This window comes from Callospermophilus lateralis, chromosome 19 (genome assembly GCF_048772815.1).
Source record: "Callospermophilus lateralis isolate mCalLat2 chromosome 19, mCalLat2.hap1, whole genome shotgun sequence".
Lineage (NCBI taxonomy): Eukaryota > Metazoa > Chordata > Mammalia > Rodentia > Sciuridae > Callospermophilus > Callospermophilus lateralis.
The window spans coordinates 36312980-36334968 of NC_135323.1; the positions used below are offsets into that span (position 1 = coordinate 36312980).

General features: G+C 39.5%; 1 protein-coding gene across 1 annotated transcript; it reads left to right on the forward strand.

The window, feature by feature from the left end:
• Positions 1 to 2187: 2187 nt before the first annotated feature.
• Kdelr2 (KDEL endoplasmic reticulum protein retention receptor 2) lies at positions 2188 to 19695 on the forward strand. Its single transcript, XM_076839947.1, has 5 exons — positions 2188 to 2398; positions 11686 to 11786; positions 15617 to 15775; positions 17599 to 17851; positions 19516 to 19695. Exons 1-5 carry the CDS (start codon positions 2308 to 2310, stop codon positions 19548 to 19550), a joined length of 639 nt encoding a protein of 212 aa, XP_076696062.1. The 5' UTR covers positions 2188 to 2307; the 3' UTR covers positions 19551 to 19695.
• Positions 19696 to 21989: the final 2294 nt, after the last annotated feature.

Genomic DNA, 21989 nt, shown 5'->3' on the forward strand with positions numbered 1-21989 from the left:
TGTGAGCCCCAATGAACTTTTCCTCCTCTAAGTTGTTCTTGTTGAGTATTTTGGTCACAGTGATATAAAGCTGACTAAAACACTAGAGGAAGAGCATTTTTCTATTCTCTTTATAGAAAATATGCAAACTCAGTCATGTGTAAAGGTAAGCAGAATGTATAGTGACAGAAATTTAGGGAGGCAAGAGGTTTAATCTTCAGCACCACAAAAAAAATAAATCAATAAAATAAAGGTATTGTGTCCATCTACAACTTAAAAATTTTTAAAAATCCGTAAGGTGGTTAATTAGTATTGTGTCATTTTCTAGATTTTTGTATTCTTTGTGGTAGAATCTATGAGCAAGGCTGGTTTCATGGGCAAGAAGCCAATGCCATCAGTGCTTATAAGGGCCCACACTCAAGGTTTAGTATTCTGCAGTTACAGTCTTGAAATTTTTAATAATTTTATCTTTTATTTTATGTTTTGTAGTAAAGCTCCATGAGACAATGGAGTACAAGACAGACCTGGACCATGGGCACATGTGGGTTTTACCTCTTGCTGCCCTTTTACCTTCCCAGGATGGGTTATTGATCATTTGCTCCATGATGTGCAGGCTCCGGTCTCTGCTCTTATCTGCCACCCTTTGCTCTGCAGGGACCTAAGTGCACAGAGCAGGGAAGGTTGGGTCAGGTGAGAGTCTGTGCCCTGTAGCTCCTCTGGGCAAGGCACAATAGTTGTTATCCATCATGGTTTGTGCCAGGGTGCATTTGGACAACTCAGCAGGGTCAGATCTCTCCCCACCCAATTCAGGTACCTGGTAGGGGGGTGATAATACATTGAAGATTGCCCTTTGCCTAGAGATAGAGTGGTGCAAGGAAACAGATGACAACACATGGCTCAAGACATCAAACTCCCTCAAAGCTCCCCTGACTCACATGAGTGTCAAACTCACTCCAAGCTCCCTTGGTCCACATTATTGTTTACACTGGCCCATTTGGCACCTTTTACCTGAAGGTGTGTCCCCTTGGTCTTCTCAGTGCCTGGTGGGCCCCCTCTTTTTATTTTTAGCCTTCCTGGTATCATCCCTCTGGCTAACCCCAGGCACCCTCCACAAACAAGCCAAGAAATAGAAATTGTATCTTTTCAGTGACCCCTCATCTAGTTAAAAATGCTCTAATATTTGCATTCAAAGCTGACTTGCCTAAAATCAAGAAAAATGAAATCATAATTAAAATTTTTAATTTCTTCTTAAATAGCAAACAAGAAACACTACAAATTGAGAGACTGCAGAAGAAAAGGCTTTATACTTTAGTTAAACTTTTAAGGGCATTTTTCTTTTACTCTTTTATGAATTTTGTGTTTTCATTTTGAACCAGTCCTATAAATTATGTAGCAGAGCCTGTCTGCCAGCTCGGTTCTGTTTGTAATTTCTTGGATCTTTTTTCTCATCCTAGAGAATGTTCACTTTTCTACCTAATTTTGCATTCCCTTTCTTCTACCCTCCTTCCCCCAGTTCTGGGACTAGAACCCAGGTTGAAAAGTGCTCTACGGCTGAGTATTTGAATTCTCTCTCTCTCTCTCTCTCTCTCTTTTTTTTTTTTTTTTTAACTGGGGACTGGGGATTGAATCCAGGGGTACTTTACCACTGAGCTACATCCCCAAACCTTTTCATTTTTTATTTTGAGACAGGGTCTCATTAAATTACTGAGGCTGGCCTTGAACTTTCCACCCTCCTACCCAGCCTCCAGAATTGCTGGGATTTCAGGAGTCTGCCACCGTGCTCCCCTTGGATTCTCTTTCTTAAAGACACCCCCAGGAATGGTAAAATCTTTGGTCTCCCATATGAGCTGCATCCTCCACGACACCCCTAATGCCGACCTTGAGAGATGCAATACCGAATTATTTCCCTCTTTTTCATACAATAAGCTTGTTAGAGCTATTATAACTAATGGTAGGGGGGAGGGAAAAAAGACAATCCTCCCAGGGGTGTGTCATTTCAAAAATTAAAGGAAATCGCTGGCATCCGAGGGGAGGCCGGAAGCCGGGGAAAAGGAAGTGGGCGAGCACTTGGGGTCCTCGGCCGCCCGCCCCTTGAGCTGCCAGGCCGGGCCTGAGGCTCCGGGGCTTCCCCTTTAAGGGGCGGGGCCAGGGCGGAGCCGGGGGCGGCCGGCGCTCCCAAGCTGCCCTGCGCGCGCGACGGCAGTTCGGCCACGTCCCTGGCCACGTCGCGCTCGCTCTCGCCATCTTCGCCGCTTCCTCTCAGGGGCCGCCGCTGCCGCTTGAGCTGCCGAGCCCCGGGGCTGCCGCGCCGCGCCGACCGCTGCCACCATGAATATCTTCCGGCTGACCGGGGACCTGTCCCACCTGGCGGCCATCGTCATCCTGCTGCTGAAGATCTGGAAGACGCGCTCCTGCGCCGGTGAGCGGCCGGGCAAGGCCCCGAAAAGCTGGGACACGGGGCCGGGTCACCGGGAGGACCCGCCGGCTTCCGCTGCCCAGCTACCCGTCGGGACGGCGCTGGGCCGACACACCCCCCTGGCTGGCTCGCCTGGCGCTCGGGCCTGGCGTGAACCTTCGGCCTCTCTGTTTGGTGCCTGGGCCGAGCCGGGGTGTGCAGCGCCGGGCCCCGCAGCGCGCTGGGTCCGCTTGCGAACTTGAGTGGTTGGGGCGGAGGGGCGCTGGCCGAATTGCTTACGGCCCTTGTTCTGCCTGAAAAGTTTGTAATGGGAGTGGAGGTCCAGCAAATGTGTCTCCCGCCTTGGGCTTTCCTGGGGCGCTTCTTCAGGCAGGGTCCCGAGTGGGAGGCCCGCGAATCAATGGGACTGGCGGGAGGAGGATGGGCAGGACCGCGTCGGCTCCGCCTGACGTGGCAGCCAGGCCACCCGAGGAGGTGGGGCGGCCAGGGAGTTGGTGCGAGAGGTCATTTCGCTCTCCACCCTGCCCGTTTAAAGACTGAGATTCTTATTAAATCTGTAGGGTATTGAGCCAAGCCTGGGCTTAGAATTGTGTAGGCTTCACTCAAGTCCTGGCAGAATAATGCCTGCCAAGGGAGGGGCGGTGGGAGGTGGGTCTTCTTAGTGAAATTCTTGGTGCCATTCTTGCTGCTTTGAGAAGCAAGCTAGTTTGTCAAACTCCGAATGCCTCCATCTAATAAGTGGTTCTCCTAAAACCGTGGCGTTGGGTACCGCTGAGGTTTCATGTGGTCTTCTGCAGTTCCTGGCTCCACGTCACCAGTGAGTTGGCTCAGTCCCTCCCCAGGAGTACACATTTCATACAAGCATTGCTGGGAGGTAGTGAACAAACCTTTCTTAGATAATAGCCGTGGGGTTTTACACTTAATTAATCCTAAAAGCTTAAGAATTATGAATTTTTACATAATTTCTTTAAATGCATTATTTTTGATGCTATGGCCTCAAAATGCATTATTTTTGATGTTCGGCCACATGAAATAGCTTTTGATTAACTCATAAACTTAAGTTTTTTCAGAGGCAGTTAAAGATGGGTGTCTTAAAGTAAGCAGGTGGCAGAGATTCCCTTTACCTGGTTTATTTATAAAAATCTCCACATTTGAAGTAGCACCATGTTTTTGACTCTGTTTTCTGCAGCCCTCACCTGTCTCCCTGGAACATAGCTGAGATCCAGGAAGTAAGCAAAACCAAAAAAGACCTTTGAGCAATCAGAATGGATGTCACAAAGTCCATGTACTGAAACCATGTCTGACATGGAGGTGATCTCTCAATTTTTACATAGTGCTGAGAGGCTCAATTGCATGATTTCCAATGGTAGCAGATTTATTGCAGTGATTATGATAGCTAACGTTTAAGCACTAGCTATGTACTAAGTAGTCAGCTAAGTGCTTTTATACAGCTTATCCCAGGTGGTTTTTAATCTTATGAGGTAGGTGCCATTATTCCCATTCTGAGAACAGAGGAACTGAATCTTGGGGAAGTGAGCAAAGTAGTGATAGAGCCAGGAATGCAACACAATCAGTAATTCACAATTAAGAGTTTTGAATAAATGTCTGCTTCGGGGTAAACAATTCTAGTTTAAATATTAGATGTCAATAGTGTAAATTCTTTTGTTGTTGTTATTACACTGAGATATCATTTTTAATCTTTAGTTTTCTTCAGTGTCCTTGTATGTGTCTCTATGTCTTCTTATGTTTCTCAGAATCCTCTCTTCTGGCAGATAAGTGTTGGAGTGTGCTATCTCCTAAATGTGTATCTAAACTAAGATGTTTGATTGAATTTAGTACAACTCCAGAAATAGAATTCTTAAACGAACCTTGAATAACAAAGATAAAGTGAAAAGATTTGCTGTGTTGGTCATTTTTTAATATTCACTGTTTACATTTGGGAGATTTAGAGCATTAACAGAAATATAAAGTACTTCAGCTAAAATGCTAAGAAAGAAAGAAAAATAGATTAGTTTGTATGTGGTTCCCAAATATTCCTCAGATATTATTAAGTTATTCTTATTTGCAGACTTAGGATGATTTTCATTCTGATATGAGTTTTCTTGGTCTTTTAAAAGTAAAAAATCACTGAGATCATTTAATCTGAATTAAATGCTAAATTTAATTCACTGATTTGTTTTCCCATTATGAATTATAAAAGTTGTGTAGAGACATTTGGAGGAGTAAGAACTTGATAAGAGTTTCTCAAATAACTGGAATAGGAGACACGTACATCCAGATTGTGTTTCTCACTTTGAAAATACTGGTATTGAGGCTCATTTTAGGATTTCAGCACCTGTTTTGAACATGCCTATAGCTTTAGGAACTTAGGGCTTTTTTTCCCCTAAAGGAAGGGGTGAGGCAGATTTATGAGGAAGCTGGAGGTTCGGTATTTATGGCATTTCTAATTCCAGAATGGTTGCCTTTAAGGACCTATATTAAACTGGGGGCAGTGAGTTAATCTTTGAATCTGCATTCTCTTGTGTCTGCATCTGCCATTGTCACTACAGAGGAATGCCCAAATGAAGCATGTCTCCTATTCCTGAACTACCATTGCAACTTGATCCATAGTATACTCAAGTTGTCACTTTTATGTGTGTGTTGTCCTAAACCCTGACCTGAATAACCTCAGAGAAAGCTGTGGTTTTTAGATGAAGGACTTTCTAAGTTTTCTTATATATTATTAATAATTAACAGTGCTGCATCTACTGAACATAAATGACAGTGGAGTCTTTCTGAGACCCAGCCTTACTCCCCAGTCTCCTTCCTTCTTTCCTAGTAGTTGTTAGAAGGTTGCAAACTTTTCACCCTATCAAATATGACAGGCCAGAATGATGTTTCCACATTTTATATAATTGGATATCAATGGAAAACACCTCATCTTTTATTGTTGGTGTTGAATACTTCAAGAAATGTTTGCATTCTCAGCTCCCTCTTGGAGCTGTCACCTCTGTCCATTTGAGTTCCAGTCTCTTGAGTAATCATTACTCTCAGCATTTATCGACTACCTACTGTGTGCAAGGCTCTGAGACAGAGTTCAGAGCTGCAGCTGGCAGCAATCAAAGATTTTGCTCTTATGAAAGCTGCAGTGGTACTATACTTCCCTAGTATGTGTGATGCCCTGGGTTATATCCCCAACACCACCCCCCCCCCAGCAAAAAAAAAAAAAAAAAGGAAGAAGTCAAGTTGCCGTTCAGTTGAGATAGTAAAACATGTATGAAAAGATGTGGTTGTATGGGCAGTAAATCCTATGGAACTGAAGCAGCAAGAAAGGTCCCAGAGATGCCTCCTTTGACTTTTCCACAAAGGAGTGTACAAGACCTCTGGAGAAAAGAATAAAACTTTGCTGATGGATACAGATGATTTGAATGTATATTCTTATCAGGGTCCTGGATAGAACCCCGCCAGACTGATGAAGAAGCAAGATAACACATCCCTCCAGATTAATTTATTAATTCAGAATGTTAAAGACAACTGAGAAATAATCTGTAGTATATGTAAACGACAGAAGGTTACTATCCATATTAAAGTACTCCTACAGGTAAAAACAACTTGATAGAAAAATGAACAAAGTTGGCAGTTTACAGAATAGTAGAGATAGAAAAATGAACAAAGTTGGCAGTTTACAGAATAGTAGAAGACCAATTAAGCATAAAAGAATGCCCAGTCACTAGAAGTTTGGAGGTTAGATATTAAAATGACAGCAAATACTGTTTATATGCCTGCTGGGCAGAAAAAGGTTAAGAGAGGTTTAAAAGGTCTAATGTACGAAAGGTATGAAGAAAGGGGCCTTCCCATCTGGTGTTAATGGATATGTAAATTGGCATGTTCTTTCTAGGAGATATTTGACAATATTTACCAAATTTGAAATGTTCATGTCTTTTACTCCAACAATTCTAGGGAATCTGAACTACAGAAATTAGTGTGTGAATAATTGGCATTCGGGTACAAAATGTTTGTTGTTTATAAATAAGTACAAAATATTGCTACAGATACAAAGATGTTTGTGCAGGATTTATAACAAGAAAAATTATAAACAATAATGGAGTGGTTGCACAAATTGTGGTATAGCCACATTGAGGAATACTATGCAGTCATTTATAAAGAATAAGCCAGAGCTAAACCTATTAATAGGAAAAGATGAATCTGAGGTACTCAGTTCAAAAGGCAAGTTGGGAGGCTCAAAATTGGCCCCACTTTAACAGTAAACATGCAAACACATAGGAAAAAAGCTTGAAAAGTTACACTTAAAATGGAGATGGCAGGGTTGTTCAAGAGACTTTTCACTTTTTATTCCATATATTTTATCCCACTTGAAATTTTCAATAAAATAATTTACATGGATTTTTTTGAAAATAAGAAAAAAATGATACAACAGTATGTAATGAGCTGTCATTTCTCAAGCATTTGCAATGGCAGGTATATTATATTATAAAACTTTAACTTCTCTTTTGATTCCCACAGTTAGTATAATTTTTCCCCATTTGACAGATACAGAGGGTAAAGTCAGGGTGATACAAAGCTACAACTATCTTATTTGATAAAGAAGCTAAAAGCATGCAATGGAGGAAGGATAGCATCTTCAACAAATGGTGTTGGGAAAACTGGAAATCCATATGCAACAAAATGAAACTGAATCCCCTCCTCTCGCCATGCACAAAAGTTAACTCAAAGTGGATCAAGGAGCTAGATATCAAATCAGAGACTCTGCGTCTGATAGAAGAAAAAGTTGGCTCCGATCTACATATTGTGGGGTCGGGCCCCAAATTCCTTAATAGGACACCCATAGCACAAGAGTTAATAACAAGAATCAGCAAATGGGATTTAAACTGAAAAGTTTTTTCTCAGCTAGAGAAACAATAAGAGAGGTAAATAGGGAGCCTACATCATGGGAACAAATATTTACTCCTCACACTTCAGATAGAGCCCTAATATCCAGAATATACAGAGAACTCAAAAAATTAGACAATAAGATAACAAATAACCCAATCAACAAATGGGCCAAGGACCTAAACAGACACTTCTCAGAGGAGGACATACAATTAATCAACAAGTACATGAAAAAATGGTCACCATCTCTAGCAGTCAGAGAAATGCAAATCAAAACCACCCTAAGATACCATCTCACTCCAGTAAGATTGGCAGCCATTAAGAAGTCAAACAACAAGTGCTGGCGAGGTTGTGGGGAAAAGGGTACTCTTGTACATTGCTGGTGGGACTGCAAATTGGTGCGGCCAATTTGGAAAGCAGTATGGAGATTCCTGGGAAAGCTGGGAATGGAACCACCATTTGACCCAGCCATTGCCCTTCTCGGACTATTCCCTGAAGACCTTAAAAGAGCTTACTACAGAGATACTGCCACATCGATGTTCATAGCAGCACAATTCACAATTGCTAGACTGTGGAACCAATCCAGATGCCCTTCAATAGATGAATGGATAAAAAAAATGTGGCATTTATACACCATGGAGTATTACGCAGCACTAAAAAATGACAAAATCATTGAATTTGCAGGGAAATGGATGGCATTAGAGCAGATTATGCTAAGTGAAGCTAGCCAATCCCTAAAAAATAAATGCCAAATGTCTTCTTTGATATAAGGAGAGCAACTAAGAACAGAGCAGGGAGAAAGAGCAGGAAGAAAAGATTAACATTAAACAGAGACATGAGGTGAGAGGGAAAGGGAGAGAAAAGGGAAATTGCATGGAAATGGAGGGAGACCCTCAATGTTATACAAAATTACATATAAGAGGTTGTGAGGGGAATGGGGAAAATAAACAAGGAGGGAAATGAATTATAGTAGATGGGATAGAGAGAGAAGATAGGAGGGGAGGGGGGATAGTAGAGGATAGGAAAGGTAGCAGAATACAACAGTTACTAATAGGGCATTATATAAAAATGTGGATGTGTAACCGATGTGATTCTGCAATCTGTATTTGGGGTAAAAATGGGAGTTCATAATCCACTTGAATTTAATGTATGAAATATGATATGTCAAGAGATTTGTAATATTTTGAACAACCAATTAAAAAAAAATAAGGTCAGGGTGATATATAATGGAGCCTGTACCACAAGTGGCTGAGTTTGAACCTAGATGCTCTAGATCCAAAGCCTCATTTTTCCTAAGTCACATTCTGTAATAAGGGAAAAAAGCCTTGTTAAGAGGTTGTTCTTAACCACTAAGCCAAGAATTCCAGGGAACATCCAGATCCTTTGAGAGTGGATAGGAGCACAGTTGCAGTGCTGCCCTGAGGACTGTCCTGTGGTCTGACTTGCATTGCTTTGTTGTATCCCTGCTATTACAGGAGAACAATTCCTGGACTTTTTTTTTTTTTTTTGGTTGAGGAATCTATCCAACCAATAGAAATGTAAGGAAAGACGCTTTTCACTTGCAGTATAATAACATACAATGAGGTACATAGTTATAGGCTTTTGTAAACTTCACTTGACCCTGTGGGAAAAGACCAGAATGGTGTTAAATTTAATGAATTATTTCCATTTGGCAAGTTATTCTCCTGAATGTGTAACTTGGTGCATTTTGTATTAGGACGCCAGTTTCTGAAACCTTTACAGTTGAATATTCTATAAGTACATGTTACATGATACAGTCTTAGCAAGGAGGTATTAGCTGGGGGTACAGGTCAATGTTAGAGTGCTTGTCTTGAAGGCATGAGGCCCTGGGTTCCATCTCAGTACCATCCCCCCCCAAAAAAAAATAAATAAAAAATAAAAATAAAACAGGGAGGTAGCCATTCTGACTTTAGCAGTTATTTCACATGACCAGGTGATTTCTGCCCCATTCCCTTCTGTCTTCACCTGGTATGTCTGCCTTTCTGGGAATTCAGGACAGTTTTGCAATTTTAAAGGGTAAAGCTGCTACTTGTTAATCAAGATTCAGACTAGAGGGCTGCAGTTGTGGCTCAGTGGTAGAGCGCTTGCCTAGCATACATGAGGCAGTGGGTTTGATTCTCAACACTGCATGTAAATGAATAAAATAAAAGTTCTGTCAGTATCCGAAAGAAAAAAGCAAAAAAAAGATTCAGGCTAGGGAGAACTGTGTAGAACTATTCAGTTCCCAGCATGCTGGTTCTTGCATGGAACAGGACCTGTCTCCTCGGTTCCATGCTCACCCTGGGGTCTTTCCCACCCTCTAGCTGGTAGTAAATTAGGGCAGAACTTATATAGCACATTGTCTGTTTATAGTCATAGAGACACAGTGGGACTTGGAAATTCTTCAGAAGTATTATCCCAAAATACCACTCGAGAATTTCCCACATGACATGGAAATATTTTCTGGACCCTGCTGTGGGTCAGGCCCAGTGCCCAGCACAGGAAATATAAAATGGAATAAGGTATGACCCCAACCTTTAGAGATTTCTGTGTCAGGTGGGAGTTTGGCGGGAGAGGAGAGGCAGGAACCAGGTCATCACAATGTATCTTTATAGCTCTCTAATAAGAGGAAGCCCAGCAGTTGATATGAAGGAGTTCCCATTGTATGCCTGCTGAATGAATGCCAACCATTGAAGAAGGGCATCTCAGAGATGACCTCCCAGGGGAGGTGATAGGTGAATTGGGTTACAAAGGGGAAGGATCTGAGCTATATGATGGTTCTAAGTTTTTAGTTTGGAATGCTGAAAAGAAGACTTAAGTCTGCTTGGCTTCCAAATCTCCGTACCCATCTCTATCCTGTAAGTTTTAATTTAAAATATTAGAATGAGCCACATAGCAAATGTCTTCAACAGATACCAAATGTGAGCTGTCTGCTCCCTTTTCTTTCCACATCTTGTATTCTCTTTCCAGTTTTTAGTACCAACTTCATTGTTTATCCTTTGGAACATTGATCTCTGATAGAAAAAAAAAAAGGGTCTCTATTACTGAGGAAAGACTAAACAAAGCACCTTATAGCCTGCATCGCCTTTGACCCTCAAAATGGGTTTCTGTTGATCAATTTGGAAAGACAGAATCATCTTTTTCTAAATTTTGATTGCTTTGTGTATAGGCTGGAGCTGCAGTTACTTACATTTAAAAAGTAACATTCTTAATCCAGGTGCTTAATTTTAGCAAGCTGCAAATGCTTATAAAAAGCATTGAAAAACAATGTAATTTTCATGTTCCAGAGGAGTGTTGCTGATGACTTAAATGCAGTGACATTTGAGATGTGTAATGATATGAAGTTTTGCATTATAGATGAGGGTGGGTAGATTCTGGTGTCTAATCAGCTTCCAGTTTCCTTAAAGGATTTGCCCAGTCTCCATAGTTCACACCATTTGTCACATAAACATTTGGTCAAATGTAGATGTCAGAAAAGCCATGTGAACTATTCTCTCTCAGCGAGTGTGGATGTACTGCTTTGGAGATGGGTTGGTGGTAGAAATGAAAACAGTTTCAAGTTATGCCAAAGTTAGACACTTTTGAAGACTGCCTGTAGTTGTAGGTTCCTACTCTTGTGTTTATCATAGCATCCAGGAACATGTTTAAACAAATATCAGATTGGTTGTGTGATGGATCTTAAATGATGGAGTTTCTGAAAATCAGTACATCCAAGTAAATGCTGTTTTCAGCAAAGTAATCACCTTGGGAGGTCATGCCATTTTTTTCCAGAGGATGCAGGGTTATTGCTCAGATTCTTACCTAAAACAGTGTTCCTCAGTTGAATCCTCATCTCCTTAATCAGAGTAAATTCTAACTCTATACTCAAGAGATTTATCATCATGGATATATACTTTTTAAGTGGAAAGAAAGATCTGAAGGTAAAGACAAGTTATAACACAAACAGCACAATTATTAAAAGAAATTTATTCCTACCTAAGGTGACATATTTGAGAAGTATAATGTTAATGTTCATTTGAAGAATATGTCTAGGTAAGTTGGAAATGGTGTAACAAAGTCATTTTCCTAAGTTACCAGTCATAGTAAGACAAAGTTGATAGAGCCTTCCAAAAGGAGTGTGTTTGGCGGGGGTGGGGGGGTTGTGGCTCAGTGGTAGAGTGCTTGCCTAGCATATGTGAGGCACTGAGTTTGAGCCTCAGCACCACATGAAAATAAATAAATAGATAAAAATAAAGATGGGGCGGGAAAGGAGTGTGGTTAAGAGTTGTCAAAGGAAAGAAAATTGAAACTGCTCTTGTTTACTCATCCCCAAAGCTCAGTCTTTGACCCCCAAGTGTTCACTTTCCCTATCTGCACAGTGTGATCTCAGCAGTTGTAAAGCTCTCCAGGGCTTTTCTAATACTTTACTTTTGTTTCTTTAGGTATTTCTGGGAAAAGCCAGCTTCTGTTTGCACTGGTCTTTACAACTCGTTACCTGGATCTTTTTACTTCATTTATTTCATTATATAATACATCTATGAAGGTATGGTATGGCATCTGGTAGGATGTATTTTATCTGTAATATACAGATCTATGGAAGCTGTCAATTTATGTCAGTTTTTTTTTTTTCTTTTCTTTTTTTTTTTTTTTTGGTTTAGTTTTGGGGTACTAGGGATTGAGCTTGGGGAATTATTCATCCCCAGTTCTTTTATTTTTTATTTTAAGACAGGACTCACTAAGTTGCTGAGGCTGGCCTCAAACTTGTGATCTTCCTGCTTCAGCCTCCTAAGCTGCTGAGATTATAGGCATATGCCACCACACCCTGCTTCCCTGGTTCTTTTTATTTTTTATTTTGAAACAAGGTCAGAGTTGCTTAGACTGGCCTTGAACTTGTGGTCTTCTTGCCTCAGCCTCCTGAATATCTGGGAGCTTGTGTTTTTTTAATTAAAAATCTCCAAGAATACTATCTAAATATGCTGTTGTGTTCTTAAAAACTTTTAGACCACCTTGTGTGTATAACTTGAAATAGTTATCATTAATCTTACTTTTCTGTTTCAAAACAATCATTTAAAGTACTTTTACTTAGAGATTTTTAAATTTAAGTTTCTTAAATATGATAGAGCTTCTAAAGCTCTTGATAACCCTGTAAGAAAGAGGGATGACTATTATATTTTCAAGCACTGGGAAATCATAGACTTCCCAGAGGAACTTAGCAAGTCAGTACATAATGAGGAATTAAAGTTGGAACTTCTGGTTGTAGAGTCTTGTTTCGCTGCTACGTATAATCTTGCACTTTTTTTCTTTTTTCCACTTAGTTTTTCCTAAACTTCTGTGTTTGTGCTCTCATTGTTTATTTTGTCATGCTTAAATAATGTCTGCACCACAATTTACTTAATATGTTTTAAACCTTTTAACTTGTCCCAAGCATTCATATCCATGACACCTTTGGTGTCCTTTTATATTTCTTTTAATTCATGTTAAAGCAAATTAGTAACTATTAAAATACAAAATGCTGCATACCCCTGCATAGTCCACACTTGAGGAAGCACTGCCTCAGTTCTTTTCCACAGTCATTGAGCTTGTGCTATAAATACCTACAGAATTAGGCACTGAGCATTTGATTTGAAAAATAAGCAAGTCTTATAGTCTGGTGGGGGAGAAGAGGCAGATCATCCCAGCACTAAATAAATGACTGCAATTTGTGATGGACGCAATGAAGGAAAAGTAGAGAGATTTTCAGGATGTGTAATAGGTGTCTGATTTCTTTCATTCATTCATTCTACAAAATCAGCACTTGGATGCTGGACATTGTTCTAGTTATTTGGTTATAGCTACACCTAAGAAAGTAATATTTAAGTTGAAGCCTGTTGGTGTGGAATTTCAGTAAGTGTCCCCCCAGCACATTGTGTTCAAATGTGTATTTTAAGCACTATTAAAATAAACAAAGCAATATTTGAATTTGTGTTCTTTACTAAAAATCAAATTTGACTTGGTGCCATGGCCTAATTCTAGCTCTTGGAGGTTGAGGCAGGAGGATTGCAAGTTTGAGGCCAGCCTGAGCAACTTAGCAAGACCCTGAATCAAAATAAAATGTAAAAATGTCTTGGGATATAGCAAAGATAATAAAGACAAAGATGTTCCATCTTATCACTTCTAGTCAAAATAGTGGAGGTTCTAATTGTTGCAATAAAATAATAGAACATACATACAAATTGGAAAAGAAGTAGTAAAACTTTTTATCTGCAAATGATGTGATCACCTGTATAAGAAATCCTACAGAACCTATAAAAAACTACTAGAACTAATTAGTTTAACACAGCGGCAGGATACAGTATCAATCCCCAGTACCTCAAAAAAAAGAAGGAAGGGGGAAAAAAAGCAAATTTGAGTCACCTGTAATCATTGCATTCTTTACTAAGCAATGGAAACCTAGTAATCAGGAAACAATCAACTGTCTTAAAAATAGCTAAGTCCCTGCTTGGTGCCCGGGCAAACTGAAACTGCAGGCATTAAAGGTATTTGAGCCAGAATCCTCCACCTCCTCTTTAGGATACCACCTTTCAGAGGAATCCTTCTGGTTTGCTTGATTGTAATTCCCAAGCATTGTGTCCTGAAAGCTGGTGGAGTTAGACCCAAGTTGTACATCCTCATGTTTTACTTGAACTTTAAGCACTAGTGAGAGGAGACAAGCAGCTGTTGTTTCCCAGTGGCTGCTAAGGCCTGGATGGACCGAACCTCCCTGGCTCTACCTGGCTTGCTGGAGCCCCTGGCTGCCAGGAGCCTCTTCTGCATATGTGCCAGAAGAGGGCACAGTGTAAATGCACATGTATATGTACTTTATTTATGCATGTGTATGATTATGACTGACAATTTGAATAGTGTTGACTGTTTACTTTCAAATATAACTGCATAATATACCAGGGACTCTTTAATGTCTTTGTGGGTTGTTTACATTTTTTTTAGGCATATGAAGGCTTGATGATTGCTCTCATTTTCCTGTTAAGTAGTTTGCCCAAATGTTTTTCTAATTGTTTTTCAAGTCATATTTCCTAAGGAGAAGTAGTACCAAGCAGGGTGGTCCCTATCCCAGTTGTCTCTATGCACTAAATCTGCTGTTGATTCCTGAGCCTAAATTTCTGCAATTTGAAAATTGATGTAATTTCAGCATATCAGACCTTTTTCCTTGGTCAGGTGACTAGATGATATTTGACCTTTTAAAGATGAAAGAACACATAACTTAATTGTAAGTCCTTGAGCAGTTATACTGCCATGTGCACAAAATCATTCCCTTAGAGGCAGCAGTGTTTTCCAAATTATCATTAACTTTAGGTTTTGCTTTTGTTATGTTACCAAACCATTTCATAACAATTTTCCAAATGTTCAGTGTTAAAAGTAACATAATTTTATGTAAATCATCATGGCAGAGTTTAACTTGAATTGCATTGCATCTTTTCTTTACAAAAATGCTAGCTAAGGAATAATGTTATGCTAGAAGGAAGTTCATGGATTTTGAACTGCATTGAACTTTTTTTTTTCTTTAATCTGCTGTAATAGTAAGATGAGATTAAAGTTTATTTCTTTGGCAGTTTCTTAAAAAGTGAAACTTAACAGTTAACATTTGACCCAACAAACCCACTGCTAGATATAAAACCAAGAGAAATGAAAAGTTATGTTCTCATAGAAGGCTGTAACATGTTGATAGCAGCGTTGTCCACCACCCTTCCACACTGGAAACCATCTAGCTGTCCTCTAACTGGCGAGTGAATAGACAACTTATGATGTGCCCTCACAATGGGCCAGTACTCATCAATAAAATGGATTATTAATATATGCTATGCTGGACACAGTGGCCAGTCCTATAATCCCAGCTACTCAGAAGGCTGAGGCAGGAGAATGGCAGATTCAAAGCCAGCTTGAGCAACTTCGTTAGATCCTGTCTCAAAATAAATAGCTGGGGGTGTGGCTCAGTGGTAGAACATCCCTGAGTTCAATCCCCAGACAGTGGAGGATGGGAAACAACTAGTTTGTTGGCTTTCAGATGCATTGTGCTAACTGAATGAAGCCACATGCAAAAGGCAACATGCTATCTGACTTCATTTATGTGGCATTCTAGAAAAGGCAAAGTGGGACAGGGATGATTAAAGGTGAAGCCTGGAGAGGCTTGACTTTGTACAAAGACAGGATGATGGAATTTTGAGTTTAATGGATAAAATTTCCTGTTTATATCACTCAGAAGTATACATCTCCCCAAAGTGAGTTTTACTATGTTTAAATTAAAAACAAAAACAAACAAAGCAAGAGGTGATGTAGAAAGCTGAGGAGTTGAAACAATTGCAATGTATTGACAACCTGGTATTTTTCTTTTGGTTTTAGCTTATCTATATCGCCTGCTCTTATGCCACGGTGTACCTGATCTACATGAAATTTAAGGCAACCTATGATGGAAATCATGATACCTTCCGAGTGGAGTTTCTGGTGGTCCCTGTGGGAGGACTCTCATTTCTGGTCAATCACGATTTCTCTCCTTTAGAGGTTAGTTAAGGTGTTATTTAGTAGTCATGTCTGGTTCTCTAAGGAAATAAACCTATATGCAGATAATGTGGAGTTTTGTTTTTGTTTTTTAGGTAAACTTCTGGTGCAACATGAACTATTTGGTGTAAATATATTATAGACAGGAATTAAAGCATGCAAGTATTTGGGTATCTGTTGACAGCTTATCCCCTGACTGTCCTTGAGAAAGAACTCAAAACTGTTTTATTATCTTAACTTCTGTGGTTCCAAACACAGAGCCCTGCCTGTCCTTGTGTTTGAAGATTACATGGTCTTCTCCCTACTCTGACTAGGTTTTGTTTCCTTTCCACATATGGATGTTGCACACTGATTTTGTGTCTGTGCATCTCCTAAGCAGCACTCCTAAACTTCTTACCTTAGGGACAGTGATTTATGGTGCTCTTTACACCACAGTGGAGTGAATTGTTCCTAAGTGCCTCTTTCCCAGTGAAGAGCTGCTGATTAGCACCTTGGTGTTTATTAAAGAATAAGAAGTCTGCAGTGCTCTTGGTTGTCTGATAAGTGCTGGGAGTGCCTAGACTACTTATAAGTCCTTCTTTTGTCAACATGAGTAAAGTACCACATCGGACAGAGTTTTCATAATTACACTTCCAGTTTCTGAACCCTTTGATTTAGCTACTCCTGAAAGCCTGAAGACTAATAAAAAAATATAAGTCCTTGACTTATGATGGGGTTGTATCCTGATAAACCCCTTGTAAGTTGAAAAAGTATTTAATAACATCTAACCTACCGGAAATCAGCTTAGCAACATATGGTACATTTTAGAATGTTGATTGTGTCCCCTTGGATGGTGTGGTTTACTGGTGAGGCTGCTGCTGCTGCCCAACATTAAAGCAGAGTGTCATAGTGCATATCAGTAGTCTAAGAAAAGATCAAAATTCACAGTATCATTCTACTGAGTGTGTATTGCTTTCACACAATCATAAAATAATAAATTATAAGTCAAATTTATGTCAGAGGTCACCTGTAAGTGAAAAATATAGGAGTCTGGAAAAGATCAATTGGTAAGGAAAAACAGCAGTGATGAGGTATAAGGAACACAGTTATCAATATATTTTTTTTTTCTTTCATTTTGGGGATGGAACCCAGGGAAGCACTTTACCACTCAGCTTCATCTCTAGCCCATTTTACTTTTTTTTTTTTTTTTAATATTTATTTTTTTGGTGTAGATGGACATAACACAATGCCTTTATTTTTATGTGGTGTTGAGGATCAGACCCGGGTCCCCCCTGTGCTAGGTGAGCACTCTACTGCTGAGCCACAATCCCAGCCCCACCATTTTACTTTTTATTTGGGACAGGGTCTCATGGAGTTGCTGAGGCTGACCTTGAACTTGTGATCTTCTTGCTTCAGCCTCCTGAATTGCTGAGATTACAACAGGTGTGAGCCACTGTGCCCAGTGAACTATTGGAATTATTAACTGTGGCAGAAATCAGGGCTGATTGGAGACTCTAGATTTGGAGTAAAACATGCTTGTCCAGGAGGAACATCTTACATGTAGATTCATAGAATGTTATACAGGGAAAAATAAGGTGTTAGACAAGGTAGTGAAAATTCAGAGGTAAAGGTGTCCAAGTTACCCAGCTTATCTTGGGCAGTGCCCTGCCTCTAAAATGTTGCTTAACTATCTGTGATGTATGTAGTCACCATGCTGCTATTTGAGGCCGAGATGCCCATACCCAGACTTCTTATTCTTTAAGCAACTCTATAATAAAGCAAGAGTATTTCCCCTGAAAACATGGTGGGCACTAAATCCTGACTGAAGTTTGCCCTTTCTCTTCCAGATTTTATGGACCTTCTCCATCTACCTTGAATCAGTGGCCATTCTTCCACAGCTCTTTATGATCAGCAAGACTGGGGAGGCTGAGACCATCACTACCCACTACCTGTTCTTCCTGGGCCTCTACCGTGCTTTGTATCTTGTCAATTGGATCTGGCGCTTCTATTTTGAGGGCTTCTTTGACCTTATTGCTGTAGTGGCTGGTGTAGTCCAGACCATTCTATACTGCGACTTCTTCTACTTGTACATCACAAAAGGTAGGTTGGGTCTGGCCTTCATGGTTCCTGTAGGCACATCCTCTATTGGGAGCTTGCTTACCATTTCCCTTGTCCATCTCTGCTCATCTGACACTGTGACTCTCAGAACAGAACTGGCTTCAGGAAAATTCCTTTTCATGGTTGTCAAATAAAATTCAAGATCAGGGCTTTGGGTCTGATATATAGGACCTTTTTTCCTTTGGCTACAGTTTTTGTTTTTTTTTTCCCCCTGAAATGGCACGTTTTCATTATGAAAGATTCAAATTAGAATTAATTTCAAAAGATGGTCATCAAGATCCTACCCCTCAGAGATAATCACTGTTAACCCATTTTGTCCCATTGTCTGAGATAAAAACATATAATACATAATTATATAAGACATAACATAATCATATAGCAATGATAATATAACAACTGTAATATGTGACATATTACACTTAATATATAAGTTCCATATTGTTATTCCAGTTTATTTTAATGTGCCTGTGTCAATTTCATTGAAATATTTTCAGGATTGAAAAATGGAGATCTTTGATTAACGTTTCAGTAATCATAATTCTAGATATTTCTTTCTTTTTTTTTTTTTTAAAAAGAGAGAGAGAGAGAGAATTTTTTTTTTTTTTTTTTAATATTTATTTTTTAGTTTTCGGCAGACACAACATCTTTGTATGTGGTGCTGAGGATCGAACCCCGAGCCGCATGCATGCCAGGCGAGCGCGCTACCGCTTGAGCTACATCCCCAGCCCCAGATATTTCTTGAGTGTATGCAGACACTTCATTTAAACTATATTTACTATTCTGTGATCTGCTTTTTTCCCAAGTCACATTTTTTTCATGCAATAAATAGAAATTATCCATATAGACTTTCATTATGTGTTGTATATACTATAATTTATTTTTTTAATTTGCTGCTATTAAAATCCTGTGCTTAAATCAACCTCCTTATATATACATTTATAGTTTCATGTTTGCATGAATATAAAATATGTGAACTTTACAAACATCTGATGAAAACTGTGGTCCTTGCTCATAAAAAGTATATATTTATACATATGCACACAAATTCATGTGTATTGTTGTGGGGAATTCAGGAGTACCTAAAGCTATAACCACAGATTCCAACCTAAGTATCCCTGCTGTATAGTAACATTCCTCATGGTAGATTTGTTCCATAAAGGAGCATATTTATCGTGTGTGTGTGTGTGTGTGTGTGTGTATGTGTGTGTAGGTAGGTAGGAGGGTAGTGAGGATTGAACCTATGGGCACTCTACCACTGAGCTACGTCCCTAGCCCTTTTTACTTTTTATTTTGAGATAGAGTCTTACTAAGTTGCTGAGGTTCTTGCTAAGATGCCTCAAACTTGGCATCTTCCTGCCTCAGCCTCCCCAAAGCATGTGCCACTACAGCCAACTTTAATATCCAAAATTTCAAGACCCCTTTCATAGGTCATATTTAATATATGTTGATGTGGGGGGAAATCATAACAAAGAGTAGATGTAAATTGGTGGTGCTTTTAGTTGAATTTATATTTTTTAATGTAATTGCTTATATCCCTGTATTTATTGGGTAGAATCTTGTGTATGACAGCCTTCAAAGCATGAGAAAAAGGAAATTGAGGTTGTCAATATCGGTAACATTTTCTCTTCCTCTCTTTACAATTCTAGTACTCAAGGGAAAGAAGCTCAGTTTGCCAGCGTAAGTGCCAAAGACCATCAGCAGCCTCTGTCCTTCAGGGTGCGTGGACAGAATTCTTAACCACAGCAAAGGCATGAGATGCTTGATGCGGAAAATCAGAAACTTAACTCTTTTGTTGCAGACAGTCATCAGTGGCTCCGTAAGAAAGCAGAGGAAAAGAACCAGAAGGTTTCTGTTTAATGCATCTTGCCTTATCTTTTTTTATTACTATGTACAAAGATTTTTTTACACAAAGAAACTTAATGCTGTATTAATAAATTCAGTGTGTAGTTTAATTGGGATAGTTCCAAAAGTGATGATTTTTTGTGAGGAATAAGTGCAAACTTTTTTATTTTTAAAAATTCTTGGAAATTGTTGATTGTGTCTGCAATGAAATTGTACTCCTTGGCAGTTGGTAGATTATCTATTCTAACATCTATCAAACTTGCATTCCACTATATTTATTTTTTGCCAAAAAGATGAGTTATTTTTGTTTGAAATCTGAGACACTATGTTGAATTTTGTATATCTGTCCAAATTTATTTCTGCCAGCCGTGGAAATCCTTCTGTGGACATCACAACACTACATTTAAGGTTAGTGATGGTGACTTGCAAGTCTTTCAGAACCAAATTTTAAAGTTCTGAATGTAGATGGGGTGTCAACTAAGAGTCGCCAAAGGTGCCTGCCCTCCTCCCCTAAGACTGTTAGTCTCAGTTTGGGACTATCTCAAGAGAGCCGAAGAATTAATGGGCAGGGGCTCTAGACTGCTTGCCCTCCCAGTGTGTGATGGGAGGGACTGTAATGATTACTTTAGATATGAGACTCTATTCCTCTTAGGAACAGAACACAATTTGTTATCTCTCAGCAGTTCCCAAAAGATTCCCACAACCATGTCCTTGCTCAAATTCAAACGGTTTTTCCTATCACTCTTGGGTGGTAAAGTGATTTACAATTTTTTTAAATTGACAATACCAATTACCATTCCTTATATTCTTTTTTTTTTTTTTAACTGAGCTCTTGCATGACTTATGTTATCCCAAATAAACATTTTATTAAATACAGAATAAATTTGTCTTTTTTATGAATTAGGCTTTTGAACATCCTGTATTGGGATGATTTGTTTTTAATTTGGCAGCAAACATTTCACTTAACAATCTTAAATATTTTTGTATTTTGTGGAGAAACTAGAATTTTTCTTTCTGATTTTGCCATTATATTGACTTTTTATTGATTTATGCAAAAGTATATGACTTTGTTTTTATATGATGCCCCATCAGTATGAAAGTGTTGAATACTAACAGTGCTTACCACAAGGAGGATATAGTATTTTGCTTCCTGCATTAAAATGTCTTGTGGAGGAAGGGAGCTGGATGAGTTGTATGTTCATTTAGTGTGGATTATAATGTCTTTCTAAATTGGCAGTATAATTGCATAGTTTAACCCTTATTTTATTTTCCCCTCTTGCTTCATGTTTTTTGCTTTGTGTAGCAGTCTACCTGTCTTCCCAGCATCCTAATCTTGGTTTAGTGGCTGTGTTCTGTTTTCATCCTCCTTGGGACAATTCTGAGAGTAAGGAGGAAAGGTGGGACATCGAGTGGCAGTAGGTCAAGCAGACTGCTTGCTGCCCAGACTTGGGGTGGGGTGGGGTGGGTGGGGCCAATTCCTGTCTTTGCGCATGCAAATCAGATAAGCTGGGATGCACAGAACAAGCACCAAGCACAGGACAAGATCTGGAACCTCAACATGTCAAAGCCTCCTGAGATCCTTATTCCTAAGTAAATATCAAATTGGCTAAGATGTCACCCCATTTTATGGTGAATCAGGATGACATTTTATTAAGGAGGGTGCTTGAGCTGGAGTGCGGGACTGGGCCAAGTCCTCATGTGTTGGAAACAAAGGCCTTTCCTTGTCTGACACGCCTTATGAAGCACTGTTTTCTTTCACTTCTTGAATAAAGGTTATCAGGTAATTAGTATTTTTCATTGAGGTGTTTTATGTGTGTATGTGTGTATTTTCTTTGTTTCTTTTTGTTGTATTGGGGATGGAACCCAGAGCTTTGGCCCACACTAAGCGAGTACTTTACCATTGAGTTACACTCTCGGCCTATGTGTGTGTGAAGTGATAACTATTAAAACTCATGGACACTGATCCATTCCTGTCCAGTTCAGTCAGAGTGTTTGAATCAGGTTTCCTGCTGCCTTACATTCTTCCGAGAGCGGAGGTAGAGAAATAATTTTGATAGAAATCATAGTGCTTTGTGGGAATTGTAAATAAGAAAAGCATGAGCTTTGGGATTAGATTTGTGTTAATGCACTTGCAGCTCTCTGGGCATGGGATCTCATGAGTCTTGTTCTCCTGTTACGTGGAAAATTACTGCCACAGGCTTTCTATGAGGCTGAAAAGAGCCCCTGTTTGGGGATGGGGGAGGGAAGAATAGAAGTTCAGTGGATTAGACAAAGGGGA